Source organism: Citrus sinensis, chromosome 5, assembly GCF_022201045.2.
Source record: "Citrus sinensis cultivar Valencia sweet orange chromosome 5, DVS_A1.0, whole genome shotgun sequence".
Lineage (NCBI taxonomy): Eukaryota > Viridiplantae > Streptophyta > Magnoliopsida > Sapindales > Rutaceae > Citrus > Citrus sinensis.
The window spans coordinates 22,402,788-22,417,500 of NC_068560.1; the positions used below are offsets into that span (position 1 = coordinate 22,402,788).

Here is a 14,713-nt window from a genome sequence, read left to right on the forward strand (position 1 = left end):
GACTCACTTATTGCCTCCAGCCATAGAGAGGTCCATGGTCAGCACCGCCATAGCTCCACACATCATACACGATCACTTCAAAGACTGTTCCACATGGCCCAACACAACACACACCAAAATGACCTAATAGGATATGTCTAAATGATTTCCTTGCAGTTGTCTCTGGAAGAGTGCTTAGTAATAGAAAATCTTCTTCGTTTAGTACAAGTATTGGCATGTAAGATTCTTGGTTAATTTTCAAAAGATGTTTAAGATATCTGGAAGATGATAATTTCACTCAAAAGCATTTTATTTATTTCATTATTGAAATTGTTTACAGAGGGAGGTTACATATATTACATAGGTAATTGAAGGTTAGACACATGCTGTCTTTCCTTTCTTACATGCTTTCATTTATATATCTCAAGGGATAAGATTAACTATGTTACATAACACATGTTCGATTCTTGTGGTAGATTCTCGATTTCCTTTTGATAAGGTGACCCCCCATCTTCATCATTGAAGGCACTAGTTGTCCTCTTTTCATGTTGGCAGACAACCTTTATCTGGTGAGTCTTTTCTTTTTGAATTATTGATGCTTTTTGGATAGCATCTTTTATCTTTTGCAGTGGTCCCCATCGCATGCCAATTATCAGATCTTCATCTGGAGACATGTCTTCCCCACTAAAATCTCCTTTTGATCCTTCGTAGCAGTAGCCACATGATAACTGATGCTTTAGCACCTTACATACCTCGTGGTGTGTCGGTAAACTGGATTCCACGAGATTTTCATATATGCCCTTTTTCTTTTTTAATATGGCCTGTCTGGGTAAAATATTTTCTTTTCTACTCATAGAAAAGATTAGATGCTCTTTTGTGGCTTCGTGGAGCCATATTTTCTCCTTACTCATCCTCTCAAGAGATTCATAGAGGACTTTCATTCTTATAACCCTTTTGCTGGTGAGAGCTTTTGGCTCGAACAGTTTAGGATCATAATCATTGTAGACTTGATCTAAATCAACAGTTGGACTAACTTTTTTGCTGCTAATTCCAACTTGAATCATGTGATGTGCTGGATACCACTTGCTACCACAATATTCAGGGCAAGCAGTAAGGATCTTGATAAAATCAATATCTTTTGTTTGAGATATCATTTTGAGATTAGTAGCAGCCTCTACAACTTTTGCGAGGAGCTTTTTTATTTCTTTGCAATCATCACTGACATAAACAAGGTTAAGAAAACCATATTTAAACATGTCTTTTATTAGTTTTGGATCAGCTCCTGGCATAATGTTTATCCTTGGATATAGCCCTGAATGGTATGGTATAATAGTCTGGCTAGGATGAATCCCATAGGCTATTTTATTAATTCTTTTATAATCATAAGTATAGTCGCTTCCTATCGGTATTTTAATTTTTAACCATAGGGACAGACTGTCCGCTTTTATCATACTAGGGTCTTAGGCTTATTAAAGATCCTTGAGATTCTTCTTTCTTTGTACATTGATCTTTAAGATCATTGATTGTGAGATATCTCTCTGGACATGTGACCTTTGAGTTTTGTGAAGAACTCTGAGCGATCTATCCCTCAGATTGATCCTCAAAATGGACCTTTTTTTAGCATATTGCTAATATATTGTTATGACGTTTGGACTTGAGGATGATCTTGCAAACTTTTATCTAGGCAAAGTTTGTTCAATTCTTCATGGGCATCATCTATCATGGCAAGCCCAGCATAAATCATACTATTGCCTTTGAGAAGTAATTCTTGTCCTTCAGGGCACATTATTATGCCCTTAATTATTTTGGAAATGCTCTGTTCCATTATATTCTCGGCTAAGAAAATCTGTAATGTAATTGTTAGATTCCTTAATATATTCAATTTCAAAATCATATTAAGCAAAAAAATGTTGCCATCTAATTAATCTTTTATAATGAGGAAGATTAGGCAATTTATTGAATATAAATCCTTTGACTTAAGTGTTATCGGATCTTACATTAAATTTCTTTGGTAACAAAAATAAAGAAAATTTAGCTATTCCGTTTTTAATAGCCAATAATTCCTTTTCATTACTATGATAATTCATTTCTGCGGGTTTGAAGGTTCCGCTAGAATATCTACAAATATTTTCTTAATCTGTTTTTAAGACTGCTCCGCAGTGATTATCTGAAGCATCGATTTCAAGAATTAAATTATCACTAGAGGTAGGGAATCCTAACCTTGGAAGATTTTTAAATTTTTCTTTTAATCTTTTCACTACCTTGGTATGTAGATCTTCCCATGATTTCATATTATTCTTTCTTAATAATCCTTGTAAAGATTGTCTTTTTTTAGCTAAGTTTTCTATATAACCTTTAGCATAATTAAGACACCCTAAAAATCTTTGAATTTTTTCTTTAGATTCTAATTTATGTGGGAATAGATGTATTTTTTCAGAAATATGGGGTTGCATCTCAATTCCTGTTTCATATAGTATTAACCCTAGAAATTATATTTTGGGTTTTATCATTTCAACTTTCTTTTTAGAGAGTAAGATTCCATGTTTTTTGCATTTTTCTGCGAAAGAAATTAGATGATTTACATGATCTATCTTATTATTTGAAAATATAAGAATATCATTTACATAAATTATGCAAAATTCATGAAATTCTTTGAAGATTTTATCCACCCTTCTTTGCAATATTTGTGGTGCATTTTTTAATCCAAAAGGCATTACAATCCACTCATACTGTCCTTGAGGGTAACTAAAGGCAGTAAGTGGTACAGTTTCTTCTTCAAGTTTAATTTGCCAAAATCCAGATTTGCAATCAAATTTGCTAAATATCTTTTTATTAATTACAGAAGTAATTAATGTATCTTTATGAGGTAAAAAGTATCCATCGAATTTGGTATACTTATTTAATTCTTTGTAGTTAATTACCATACGAGCTTTTCCTCGTTTAATTTCATCATGATTTCTAACCATAAAGACTGGGCTACTATGAGGACTTTTAGATTCTCGAATAATCTTGAGTTCTAATAACTCTGTAATTTGTTTATCAAATTTTTGTTATCAATTTTTTGTCTATCTTCTTGTCCATACCTCATAGGCTTGACTCTTATGATAACATTTGGATCTTTTAATTCAATTTTTTCATATGTTTTATCAATTTCCCATAATTGAATTGGGTTTTCTCCAAAATTTTTATCAACTTTTTCTAATTTTTTTTTCATAATCTGATATGACTTGCTTGATTTTTATATTGTATTCACCACCCTGGCTGCTTCGAAAATGTAATTTTTGAGTTGTTCACCTAATAGGGTTATAAATTCTCGGTGTGGTAATGGAATGATTACATGACATTTTAAGAGTAATTCATTCGTTAGTCATTATATAAGTGAACTGACGGAGGAAATTGACTCCTAAAAGTTTATCTGCGCCCATATGATCATAAGACCAAAATATAAGGATACTTAAGATGTAATTTTTTATTTGAATTAAAATTTTAATCCTACATGTTCCTAAGATGATTTTTTCGCCATTTATTCCATGTCCTGTTAAGGGTTTATAATCTTTCCAATATGATTTTGGATAAATCTTGAATTAGCTAAGCAAACTCCGGAACCAGTATCTATTAAAGCATGAAACCATTCTGACTTATACTTATATTATGGTATAATCACTTTTATATATACTATAAAAGGATTAGACACATCTTGATATGGTTTGCTTAATTCCTTCAATTGTTAAGCTTATTTATCTATTTCCTATAGAATAAGGAGTAAAATTCTCAAGAAAGTTCATCCTTAATAATAAAGGACTTATTTCTGTTTCATAATCTGGTTCTATGAAAAAAGGAAAGATGAATTCTATCCCTTTCATTCTTAATAATATTTTACTATATTGGCTTAATGTCTTTCTTTCTCCATAAATCCTATATAAGTATGAGCCTCAATTAAAATTTTTCTTTTTAGATATTTAATCATTTTAGAATCTACATAAGATTTTGCAGCTCTTGTATCAAGGATAGCAAAAGTCTTGTGCCATGATTTTCCATTATTATATTCAATCTTAATTTTTAGATTTTGATTATTTTTTCTAATTGCGGCTAATATTTCATGTGATGGTGGTATCACAAGATGACTACATCTAGTAAAACTTTGGGTTCTACTTAATTTTGGTTCTCTTTTTGGTATAGAGAACGATCTTCTATTTCCTATGAAAATTCTTCCTTTTAGAGTATATTTTATAGCTTTAATGGTATTTCATTTAATTAGGGTAGCTTGAGTACTTAGATCCATTTCCCAATCTATTTCCCATTCTTCTGGTAAATATATTTCTCTTAAAGTTTAAAGAGGTTGTATTTTTCCAACTTTATTGAATAATTTATCAATTTCAATAAAATCTTTATCAGCAAACATTTTACTATTTGCTGAATTTGTTAATGCATATTCTATGGCATGTGTTATACTATATGGATATGATCCATAATGCATTATGTCAAAATATTTAAAATCATGACATAAGGTTAATGTCTTATTTATATTTCTGTCTTTTAGACTTATAGAGTATTTGGGAAATATTTTAAATATCAAAATTTTGTAATTTAAGTTTCCTTGTATTATTCCAAAGAGCGCATGTTTTTGATCTTTGATTCTATTATCCAGTATTGCTAAATTTACTGGACTATTTATTCTTTCTCTAAAATGAGCTTTTATCATGACTTGATATGCGATGAATATTTATCTTCTGCCCTTGGAGCTTTGCCGAGAGTTAGAGCGTATGATGAACTCATTTTGGTGGGGTCGAAAAGGGCAGGGCAGTGGTGGTATCAATTGGTTGAAATAGGAGAAGTTGTGCTTTCCTAAGACTCATGGGGGCCTTGGTTTTAAAAGTTTACATCTTTTCAATGTTTCCATGCTCGGTAAACAGGGCTGGAGCCTCCAGACCAACCCCAATACGTTGGTAGCTCGTCTTTTCAAGGCCCGTTACTACCCACATTCCTCGTTTGTTGAGGCTTGTCTGGGAAACAATCCTAGTTATGTATGGCGCTCTATTCTGTCAGCTCAGCCAGCCATTTCTTGTGGCGGCCGTATCCAAATCGGAGGGGGTCAGCACACTGTTATTGGAAGTGTGCCTTGGCTGTCCGACCCTGTTAACGGCTTCATCTCCTCGATCATTCCAGCACCCATCTCAGAAGCCTCAGTTGACAGTCTTATGGAGCTTAATCAACGTAAATGAGACTTTGATGTGGTGGCTGACATCTTCAACAACATGGACCGCGATCTTATCCTCCGAATCCCTCTCAGCTCAGGGCGGGATGCTGACTCATGGTATTGGCTGCCTGACCCCAAGGGGCTGTACACTGTTAGGAGTTGCTACCGCATGCTAGACCAAAAGCTTTCTCCCCCCAGCAGCAGCGTTTGGCGTAAACTGTGGCAGCTCCCTGTTCCTCCCAAAGTTAAGAATTTCCTCTGGCGAGCTATGGCCAATGTCCTCCCCACCGCGGATAACTTGCGGCAGCGTCGTGTTGAGGTACCAGTTCTATGCCCAATCTACCACTCCTCCTCAGAATCCATTTTTCATATTCTGGTTACTTGCCCTTTTGCTAAGTCATGTTGGATTTCCTCTATAATTGGTTTCAATGGATCTTGGTTGTATTTTGACCAGTGGTTGGAGGAGTTGTTTGATAGATGTCAGCTTGAGGATTATAGCTTGGCAGCCATGATTTGTTGGGGTTTATGGTTGAATAGAAATAACATGGTTTGGAAAGGTGTCATTGGGAGGGTCCAGCAGGTGGTTAATGTGGCTGGGCAAAGTTTGTTCCTTTGGCAGCAAGCTTGTCAGAGTGACCTCTATTCCCCCCCTAAGCATGATTCCTTCGTTCATGGTTCTGTTTGCTGGACAAAGCCAAGGGCTGGGTGGCTTAAGTGTAATGTTGATGCTGCTCTATTTCGTTAAAAAGGGCTGACTAGCTTTGGGGCTGTTCTGCACTCAGATGGAGGTGTTTTTATTGCGGCAAAAAGCAGCTCTCTCCCCGGAAGTTTTGATCCTCGTGAAGCTGAAGCGCTTGCTATTAAGGAGGCCCTTAGCTGGCTCAAGACTTTTCCTTTTACTCTTGTTATTCTAGAAATGGATAGCTTGTTAGTTTTTAATGCTTTACATGATCAGCTTGTCTATCCTAATGGTTTTGGTTCTATCATTGCAGATTGTAGAGCTTTGGCTCAGTCCTTAGGAGAAGTGGCGTTCTCTTTTGTTCGTAGATCTGCGAACTCCGCTGCTCACACTGTTGCTCGAGTGGGGAGTTCTATGTCAGGTTCGGGAGTGTGGAATTTTGTTCCTCCTCCCTGGTTATGTAATTCTTTGGCTGTGTAATGAAAATTTCTCCTTTAAAAAAAAAAATCATGACTTGAATTCCTCCAATATGAACATTTCCAATTTTAAGTCTATCACTAGATTTTATCTTATTTATCCTATCTTCTATATCAGTTTTTAATAATAATGGTATATTTGTATTTCCTCTTGCATACCTAATTTCAATCGGTTCTTCTCTTACGATAGCACTAAAATACACTATATTTTTTTCTTTTAATCGTGTTAGCAATGCCTTGTGCTAACTTATTAACTGAAGTCATAGATGATTCCAATCCTTTTTTATTAATCTTGAGATATTGCTTTTTATCAAATATTAATTCTCTATTAAAAGAACTTTGCTCTTTTAACTCTTCATCTTGATATAAATCTTTGTTTTCTAATTCTTCTATACTCATTCTGAATTAGATTCTGAATTAGAACCTCTAAAAGTTTCATCAGATAGATAATATATGCTACAGTTTTCACTAACATCTTTGCTATCGGTGATTAATTCTAAATCATTGAAATCTTCAAATATTTTTATATTTGCTTTCTTCTTTTTAGGACATTCATTTGCATAATGTCCTTCTTCATTACATAACCAACACTTACATTTTTTAGGTGCATTGGTTTTAGATCTTTTTTTAAATTTATTTTTCTTGTAGAATTTCTTTTTATATTTATTTTTCTTGTAATATTTTCTGTTCGCTTTAAAGAATTTCTTCTTTTTGAATTTCTTCTTGTGCTTATAGATTTTATCTGAACATCCAAATCTTGGTGGATCTTCTAACCTAGAACAACATAATCCTCGATTTTGCCTTTTCATAAGTCTTCTATCTCTTATTTCAGAACACCATTCATTAATTCTATTTTGAGCAAATCTAATCCTATTTCCTAATGTATTAGTTTCTGTGGTATCTTTGTATTCTTTGTTATATTCCAACATAATCCTTTTATCCCATGGGTCTGGTATCTTTACAAAATATAGATCATGGTAATAGCATATGTTATCTTCATCTTTATCAATTTCACATTTATAATATATTTCTTCGAAGCTACATGTATATTCTTCTAAATAACATATATTACATATTTCAAGCCTTATTAGCTTCATTAAATTTTCTATCTGTTTTCTTTTTATTTCTTATTGAAAATCGGTTTCCCAATCTTCTCCTAAAAATTCTTTTCTTATTTCATTTTCGAATCTATTTAAAACTTGATCAACACTTTCGTTTGATCATTATTTTCTCCATACAATATTCTATTTTTGTGGTTATCATTTAATCCCATAAACCAATGAGATACAATTCCTATAAACGAAATTTTAAGGAATTCTATACTATTATCCCTATCAATTTTGTGAAATGTAAAAGCCATTTTCATATATTTAACCCAAACAGTAATTGTTTTACCTCTATCTTTGATACAATCTAAATCTAATCATGCACCATCATGATTGATTGGTCCGTCTTTATATTCTCCTGGAGTTTTATAATCTTTTTTAGGCTTGTTATTCCTAAAATATTGACCTTGTGGTCTTTCATGAGTTGGTATTTCTTCTCTAGCATAAGAAGCTCTATTACTAGTTTCTCCTTATTCGAAAACGTTTGGTTTTGATTCATTCATTTTTAGTTTAAACAATCTCTGAAGCAGTGGTATAACCGATTTGATCGATTTATGAGGAGACAAAGGCGTAAAAGAAATAAATTTGATCATTATGTGTGTCATGATCCAACCTAGACCTGGTAAGATATTGTACGTTTTGGGCCTTAGCAAGGCTCGCACGGTTTTGTTCCTAGGGCGCCCATACACCCCAAAACACGTTTTGCCAATTAAGGTGGAGACCACCCCTTATAAACCTAGCATCTCTCCCGTGCTTTGCCGATGTGGAATTTGTCTAGGGTGTCACATACACCCCCTTGGGGACTCAGCGTCCTCGCTAAGGTTTGCCCCACCATCGCTCAAGAAGACATGCGGAGCCGCTCTAATATCATAATGTCACGACTAAACCTAGACTTGGCAAGATATTATCCGCTTTGAGTCTTAACAAGGCCTACACGGTTTTGTTCTTGGGGCACCCATACACCTTAAAACACATCTTGCCAATTAAGATGTAGATCACCCCCTATAAACCTAGCACCTCTCCCATGCTTTGCCAATATGAGATTGGCTTAGGGTGTCACAGTGTGTATTTTCACAAGGTACAAAAAGGATCTTTCATATATTTGCTCTTGCATGTTGATGATATGCTAATAGCATCCAAGAGAAAATATGAGATTGAGAAGTTGAAGACTCAATTTAATAAAAAATTTGAGATGAAAGATCTGGGTGAAAGTAAGAAGATTCTAAGCATGGAGATATGCAGACATAGAGTTCGTGAAAAATCAACTAGTCTCATAAGCAATATTTGAAGAAGGCACTATAATAATTTGGTATGACAGAGCAGACAAAACTTATGGGTAACCCGTTGACTTCTCATTTCAAGCTTTCTGCACAACTATCTCCTTCAACAGATGCGAAACGAGAATACATGTTACAAGTTCCGTATTCAATGCAGTGAGTAACTTGATATATACAATGGTGTGTACAAGGCCTGACATTTCACATGCAGTTGGTTTATTGAACAGGTATATGCATAATCCTAGTAAAGGACATTAGCAATCAGTGAAATAAATTCTACAGTACATTTACAAGACTGTGGATGTTGGTTTACTATTTGAGGGAGATGATACACTTAGTCAAGGTGTGATCAGGTATGTTGTTTCTGATTATACTGGTGATGTGGACAAACGACGGTCATCTACAGGATATGTATTTACTCTTTCTAGAGGGCAAGTAAGTTGGAAGTGGACATTACAATCTATCGTTATTCTGTTAACCATAGAGGTCGAGTACATGGCAAATATAGAGGCTATTAAAGAGGCTATTTGGTTACAAGGTTTACATGAAAACTTGGGATTCATACAAGAGTACATTAATGTGTATTGTGACAGTAAAAATGCTATTCACTTAGTAAAAAACCAAGTTTATCATGCATGTACAAAACATATTGATGTTCAATTTCATTTTGTGCGAGAAATTATTTATGAGGAGAAGAATCTTTTTCAGAAAATAAAGACTGTAGAGAATCCCGCAGATATGTTGATCAAGGTAGTGACAACGATCAAGTTTGACCATTGTCTAAACTTGATCAATATCCTACAAGTTTAAAAATAATTGGAAAAGACATAGATTAGAGGATGATTTGATATATAAGGAATTTTGTAGTTGGCTTAGATTTGGATAAATCTTCACTAAGGTAGAGAATTGTTAAAAAAATCAAAACATGCATTCAAAATTAGTTGGTGCATGCAATTGAAAAACATGCATTCATATTGAAAGGAAAAACACATGCATGCATTCAAAATTGGAGAGACAAATTTGAAAACAAATTACTAAGATAGGCACCTAATTTTTGTTGACAAAATTGTTGGGTTTGATGCAATAGTGCACTACATTTTTTCCTATAAGTTAAAGGCAATTTTTCATTTGTTGAGCATCCAAAAATTTGAGAATAATTGCAAGGGAAGTAATTTGAGGAAGTTTTGAGAAAACTTCTACTTGAGTGTTCCTGTGAGGATACAATTTAGTACTTTAGGGTTTACACCGAATCACATAATTATTGTATTTTATTTTATTTTTTTGCATTTATTTGTTACATTTATATTTCTCTAGAAGTCACAATCACCAGAGAATGAGTATTTGTTCAACCCGTATTTCCACAACAGAGGGATGTGATTCATGGATTTATCTAGCTTCAATCAAGTCTTAGAGGCTAAACAAGGGTAGAGGATTATCCAGTTCCCTGACTCATTGATGGCAAGAGTTTTGCAAGCACAATATTTTAAAAGAGTAGATTTTTTGAATTGGGATACAAACCATCCTTCATTTGGACAAGTATTTTGTGGGGTAGACAAATACTTCACTATGGTTTGAGATGGAAAATAGGAAGTACATAGCAAGTCAAAATACAACAGCAACTGGATCCTAAAGCCCGCAACTTTCAGGATAATGTCAGCACCCACTTTGCCCTTAGATGCCACAATTTCTCTATTGATAGTTAAAGATCATAAGTGGAACGAAAGTTTAGTGGGGCAACAACTCATGCCTGAGGATGTAGATCAAATTTTGAAGATTGCGCTGCCAAGATGTCCAAGACTAGATCAACTTTTATGGGGTTTTCACAAACATGGCGATTACTCGGTTAAAAGTGGTTATCGAGTTGCTTTTGGGCTTAGAATCTCATATTGTCCAGGCCCATCAAAGAGAAGTCATTCAGAATAGTCTGAAATTTGGAAGCTGGAATTGCCAGAGAAATTTAAGATATTCATACGGAGGGCTGCACAAAATATACTCCTAACAACAGAAAATCTTTGGAAGAAAAATGTTTTGCACAAAATATTCATGTGCCAAAAGTGTGGTGAACAAGGAGAAAACCCTTCCCACGTTCATCACGGAAGTCATGGAGGATTACAGATTTTTCTAAAGATATGAAACTTTTTGTAAATCAAGACCTACTTAGAGTGTTGCATGCTCTGGCAGCGAAGAGATGTAGGCCAGAGATATAATTCCTTGTAGCTCTATGTTGGGCAAATTGGCACTCAAGGAATCTTTTTGTCTTTGAGGGAAAGAGAAAAGATTCATAGGTATCACTGGCACAAGCAGAAGCAATTGTAAATTCATACAAGAAAATCAAATCTCCTGTTCTAGCATTCCATGTGAGTCTGAGTAGCTTGGGACCCTAGCATTGGAAATCTCCTCTAATAGGATAGTTCAAGGTGAATGTGGATGCAGCAATAAAGCAAAAGAATCTGGTGGCAGGCTTGGGAGCAATCATTAGAAACTTAGAAGGAAAGTTTGTAGCAGCAGCTCAAAAGAAAACCACATATTATGGAGATGTCACTGCTCTAGAAACGAAAGCAATAAAAATGGCAATTGAAACTGCAGTTTCTGCTGGTTGCATGCCTCTAATATTTGAATCTGACTGTCAAGAAGCCATAAGCTTGGTTACAAGAAGAACTTGCAGCAGAACATAAATTTTTTGGAGTATCTCAAATATCCAGGATAGTTTACGAAGCCTGAACAAAGTTAAAGTGCAGTACACTTCAAGACTTCATAATAGCACTTCACACTCAATTGCCAACAAAGCACTAAGCTCTATAGAACCAACCACGTGGAAAGATGATTTTCCTTATGTTAGAGTGCCATTTATGCACTAGTTTTGCATTGTTTACTTCCCTTAATATCGATGTTTTGCACTTAATAATAGTGATTTATTTGTGTTTTATTTTTATAGGTGCAATTCTATTGATTAGTGCTGAAATTAAGTTACAAGATGATGTTTAAGGATGATTGTTCTCTTGGAGAAATTTTGAACGTCAGAAGAACTTTGTTGATAAGGCGTGGGCGCGTGCTGTCAACTACGAACCTGCAGTTTTTAGTTTAACGTGTTTTGTATTTTTGGTTATTTTTGTAATTACAAATTTAATATTTCAAATATTAGTATTTTATTTTAAATAGAACTCTAAAGAAGAAGAGAGAGAGAGTATTTAAGGGAGGAACCTATTGTGAAAGGGGGGAGATTGGAGAAAAAAAAAGAAACCCTAGATCTAAACTTTTCTCTTCTCTCCATGAAAAACTAAACCTATTTTTCTGGTTGAAGGTTGATGAAGCTTTAATTTATCACTACTGTGAGATCTTTCTTATGCTTTAATTGTTTTATTGCTTTTTGGGTATTTGTTTATTATCTGAATTATTTTCATGATTATATTTGTTAATTAGGTAATTGACCACTATTTAATTATCAATTTAATCTATTGTCAATTAAAGGATTTATCGTATGAAGATTTTAATGTTTGTGACAAATAACATAACAGAGAGTTGTGTTGTGAGAATAAACAATCTAATTTAAATGAACCATCGTATGTGTTTGTTGATTAGGATTTGGGTCTCTCTGGTTTTTCAGGCTGTCAATTGATTAAATCCTATGATCGTATCTAGGGTTGTCTATTGATTAGGGAAATAATCAATGGTCGTACCTTAGATATCAACTAGTTAAGGAGAGACTGGCTATTAGAGGGTCTCAGTAGCTATAACCGGTCTATTCATAAGTAGTAATAATTTATATTTGAATTAATGATCATTTGTCGAATTAAACTGAGTTAATTCCTTCAACCAGAGCTTTCTCCAATTTGAATTACAAATTTAATTTGCATTCTTGTTATTTTAATTTGATTTTTATTCTTGTTAACAAAACCCCCATTTTATGTTTTAAGTTTTCAAAGGATTTAAATAATTACCGATCTCTGTGGACACGACCCTGCTTAATCACTATACATAATTTATTTAGAGTAGGTATTTATTTTTGTTGGCTTCGACAACCATCAAATTCTGGCGCTGTTGCCGGGGATTGGTGTCATTTATTTAATCCTTTTTACGTTTTACTTGATGTATGGTTCGTTCTTCTCGTACATGTACACTTTTGTTTGATTTTGAAATTGAGAAGACAGCTCACCAGCTGAGACAGCAAACAAAGCGAGCTAAGCAACGATCCTTGTCGCCTTTGCTTTCTGAAACAGATAGGGTGCCTGGTTTAGTTGAATCATCTAGCGATTCAGAAGAACAAGTGATGGATAGAGCTGCAGCTGTAGAAAGAACTCTTAGAGAGTTAGCTGAACTAGACTTGAATCAGCAACCACTCTGCATTCAATATGTAGACTTGGAGGTAAATTTTGAATTAAAATATGGTCTTATTCATTTGTTACCCAAGTTTCATGGTTTTGCTGGTGAAGATCCTCATAAACATCTCAAGGAGTTTCATGTTGTATGTTCAAGTATGAGACCACAAGGCGTGACTGAAGAGCAGATTAAGCAGCGTGCTTTTCCTTTCTCTTTAGATGGACTAGTTAAAGACTGGTTGTACTACTTGCCTCCTGGATCGATTACAATGTGGAATGGTTTGAAGAAGCAGTTCCTCGAGAAGTACTTTCCTGCTTCAAGAGCTGCCAACATCAGAAAGATATTTGTGGGATCAGACAACTTCCTGGGGAGACTTTGTATGAGTATTGGGAGTGATTCAAACAATTGTGTGCCAGCTGTCCTCAGCATCATATTTCTGATAAACTTTTTATTCAATATTTTTACGAAGGACTATCATTAATGGATAGGAGTATGATAGATGCTGCTAGTGGAGGTGTGTTGGTGAACAAGACCCCTACTCAAGCAAAGGAGTTGATCTCAAATATGGCTGCCAATGCACAGTAATTTGGCAGTAGGCAAGATCCCACTTCAAGGAAAGTGAATGAGGTAAATATTTTTTTTTTCTGTTGAACAACGTTTAGATAAACTTACTTCTCTTGTGGAAAAGTTTGTTGTAAGTAATGTGCAACATGTGAAGACTTGTGGCATTTGTTACAATATGGGTTATTTAATTGATATGTGTCCTACACTTCAAGAAGAACCCGTTGAACAAGCCAATACAGTTGGAGGATTTCCAGGCATGCCTCAGAGGAGGTATGATCCTTATGCACAAACATACAATCCAGGGTGGAAAGATCATCCCAACTTCAACTATGGAGTTAGGCCATCAGGATTCCCACAACAGTATCCACCAAGACAACCAGCACCTCCACAGTCAAACTCCAAGTCAGGTATATCTCTTGCAGAAATTGTTAAATCACTTGCGACTAACACTCAACAATTTTAGCAAGAACCTACAACAAGCATTCAGAATTTGGAGAACCAAATAAGTCAATTGGTGACTACAGTGAACCGTCTGGTGTCTCAAGTATTAGGGAGATTGCCTTCACAATCTGAGGTGAACCCAAAGCAAAACGTTAGTGCTATAATCCTTAGAAGTGGGAAGGGGTTGCAAGAGCCTAGTAAGAAATTGACAAAGCATGTAGAAGATGAGCTTGAGAAGAATGAATTGATGCCTAAATCTCAAGATGCGCAACCCACTAGAGTGAAACCTCTACCTATTGTGATACCTCCTCATTTTCCAAGCTGGTTTGCAAAATTCAAGAAGGAGGAACAAGAGAAAGACATCATTGAGACATTTCGCAAGGTTGAGGTAAATATTCCTTTATTAGATGCTATAAAACAAATACTTCGATATACTAAAGTCCTTAAGGAATTGTGCACCTCCAAGATAAAATTAAGAGGAGATGAAAAAGTTCACATTGGGGAGAATGTTTCAGCAGTTCTCCAAAAGAAACTACCTCCTAAGTGCAAGGATCCAGGTATGTTTACTATCCCTTGTAAAATTGGTAGTGTTAGAGTTGAAAATGCTTTGTTAGATCTAGCAGCTTCTATTAATGTCATGCCTCGTTCCATTTATTCATATTTGAATGTTGGTCCAT

At 34.8% G+C, this 14,713-nt stretch overlaps 1 protein-coding gene across 1 annotated transcript; it reads left to right on the forward strand.

The window, feature by feature from the left end:
* The first annotated feature begins 5,234 nt into the window (after positions 1–5,234).
* On the forward strand, positions 5,235–6,335 carry LOC107176210 (uncharacterized). Its single transcript, XM_015528321.2, has 3 exons — positions 5,235–5,495; positions 5,631–5,778; positions 5,926–6,335. Exons 1-3 carry the CDS (start codon positions 5,235–5,237, stop codon positions 6,333–6,335), a joined length of 819 nt encoding a protein of 272 aa, XP_015383807.2.
* The last annotated feature ends 8,378 nt before the right edge of the window (positions 6,336–14,713 follow it).

What these genes read in the sequence shown, in the direction of transcription:
- LOC107176210 (XM_015528321.2), top strand. Translation starts at nt 5,235, where the DNA reads ATGGACCGCGATCTTATCCTCCGAATCCCTCTCAGCTCAGGGCGGGAT. An exon ending in TGCGGCAGCGTCGTGTTGAG is followed by an intron (nt 5,496 to 5,630) that starts GTACCAGTTCTA and finishes TATTTTGACCAG; the next exon opens with TGGTTGGAGGAGTTGTTTGA. An exon ending in GGTTAATGTGGCTGGGCAAA is followed by an intron (nt 5,779 to 5,925) that starts GTTTGTTCCTTT and finishes TTCGTTAAAAAG; the next exon opens with GGCTGACTAGCTTTGGGGCT.